The sequence below is a fragment of the Nanorana parkeri genome, unplaced genomic scaffold, assembly GCF_000935625.1.
Source record: "Nanorana parkeri isolate BGI_ZX_2015 unplaced genomic scaffold, ASM93562v1 scaffold1291, whole genome shotgun sequence".
NCBI classification, from domain to species: Eukaryota; Metazoa; Chordata; class Amphibia; order Anura; family Dicroglossidae; genus Nanorana; species Nanorana parkeri.
This window is the reverse complement of record NW_017307559.1, coordinates 216,805-218,192: the sequence shown is the minus strand read 5'-3', so window position 1 is coordinate 218,192 and position 1,388 is coordinate 216,805. Positions and strand designations below refer to the sequence as shown.

Here is a 1,388-nt window from a genome sequence, read left to right as displayed (position 1 = left end):
GGGAATAGAATTCAGGTCACTTTCATGATAAGTTAAAATGGGAAGGAGGGGGGAAACAAAAACAAAAAAACATCCTCCAGAGGAAAGTTCTGGGGCGTACGACAAGCAAAAGAAAGAGCCCGGAGTCCACAAAACAAAGTCATTATAAAACTCCCAACGTCAGGTCCGCCTATTGCTCATTTGGGTTCGGGTTGGCATCTGGGTAACTGGTAAGGTCGAAGGTCAGTACTTTGCTGATCACACAGTCACCTTGCTGCAAAAGACAAGAAAAAAAAAATGATACATGTTTATAAAATCGATTAAATTAGGGATTCCATACAAGTTAATTCCCCAAATAAATTCCCAATATAAAGTTAAACACAGGAGTAAAAAATGACTAAGCGAGATACGTCCGGCCATTGCATGTTAAAGCTGAACTCCAGAGTATCCAATAGGGAAGGAGCCATTGCTGTGACTTGCTTGTGCGTACACGTTTTAGCTTGAGCTACTGAGCTTTGCAATCAATATGCTGTATGTAAGTGAAAAGGAGCAATGGAAAAAAAAGATAAGCGCCACCTGCTGGCTGGAAAGAAGACTGGAATTCAGGTAAAATATATAAAGCCATTCTAACGCTGCTGTTCTTTTGTTTGCTTTGGAAGTGGCTGGAGGTTAGAACCCCTCTCAGGTTTTTATTGCCGTCTATGTCTCCTCTTGGGAGATTCACTCCGTTTGTCCTGGTGACAACTCAAAGGGATCGGAAAATCCAAAATGTTGAGTTGTAACCAGAACTGGACTAGAAATAGAATCCTCCAATGGGGACACCTGTTCCGGGGACAACTAAGGAAAGGTTTCCCTCATTTTGGAGGGATTTCAGCTTACTTCCTGTTGTGTGTAAAAGGTGGCCATACACTTTACTACCATCGCAAGACTTTTGCCTAGCGATGGTTGTAAAGCAATTTTAAAAAAACGTACGGTCTGCCCTCGACCGTACAGTAGAAACGGTCGCACGCCTTCCATACACTTTGCGATTATCGCACGATTGCGGGATTTCCTGCGATTATCGTACGATTGCGGGATTTCCTGCGATTATCGCACAGTGTATGGGCACCTTAAGGGACAGTATATGAAGGGAAATCTCTGGCAAGCAAAAAAAAAAAAATCCGACATGTGGCAACCCTTCCCTTTATATATACTTTAGAGCAGGGACGGACAAATTAACTTTCTCGGCTCTCTCCCCCTCGGCTCTCTCTCCTCTCGTCTCTCTCTCCTCTCGTCTCTCTCTCCTCTCGTCTCTCTCTCCTCTCGTCTCTCTCTCCTCTCGTCTCTCTCTCCTCTCGTCTCTCTCTCCTCTCGTCTCTCTCTCCTCTCGTCTCTCTCTCCTCTCGTCTCTCTCTCCTCTCGTCTCTCTC

General features: G+C 44.7%; 1 protein-coding gene across 1 annotated transcript in view; it reads right to left on the bottom strand.

Annotated features, from left to right (window-relative positions):
• Positions 1–82: 82 nt before the first annotated feature.
• The window catches only part of SMC1A (structural maintenance of chromosomes 1A), a 35,296-nt gene continuing 33,990 nt past the window's right edge, over positions 83–1,388 (bottom strand). Inside the window, 1 exon segment of the mRNA XM_018569145.1 lies at positions 83–253. Coding sequence (XP_018424647.1) covers positions 170–253 — 84 coding nt within the window. The 3' untranslated portion in view covers positions 83–169.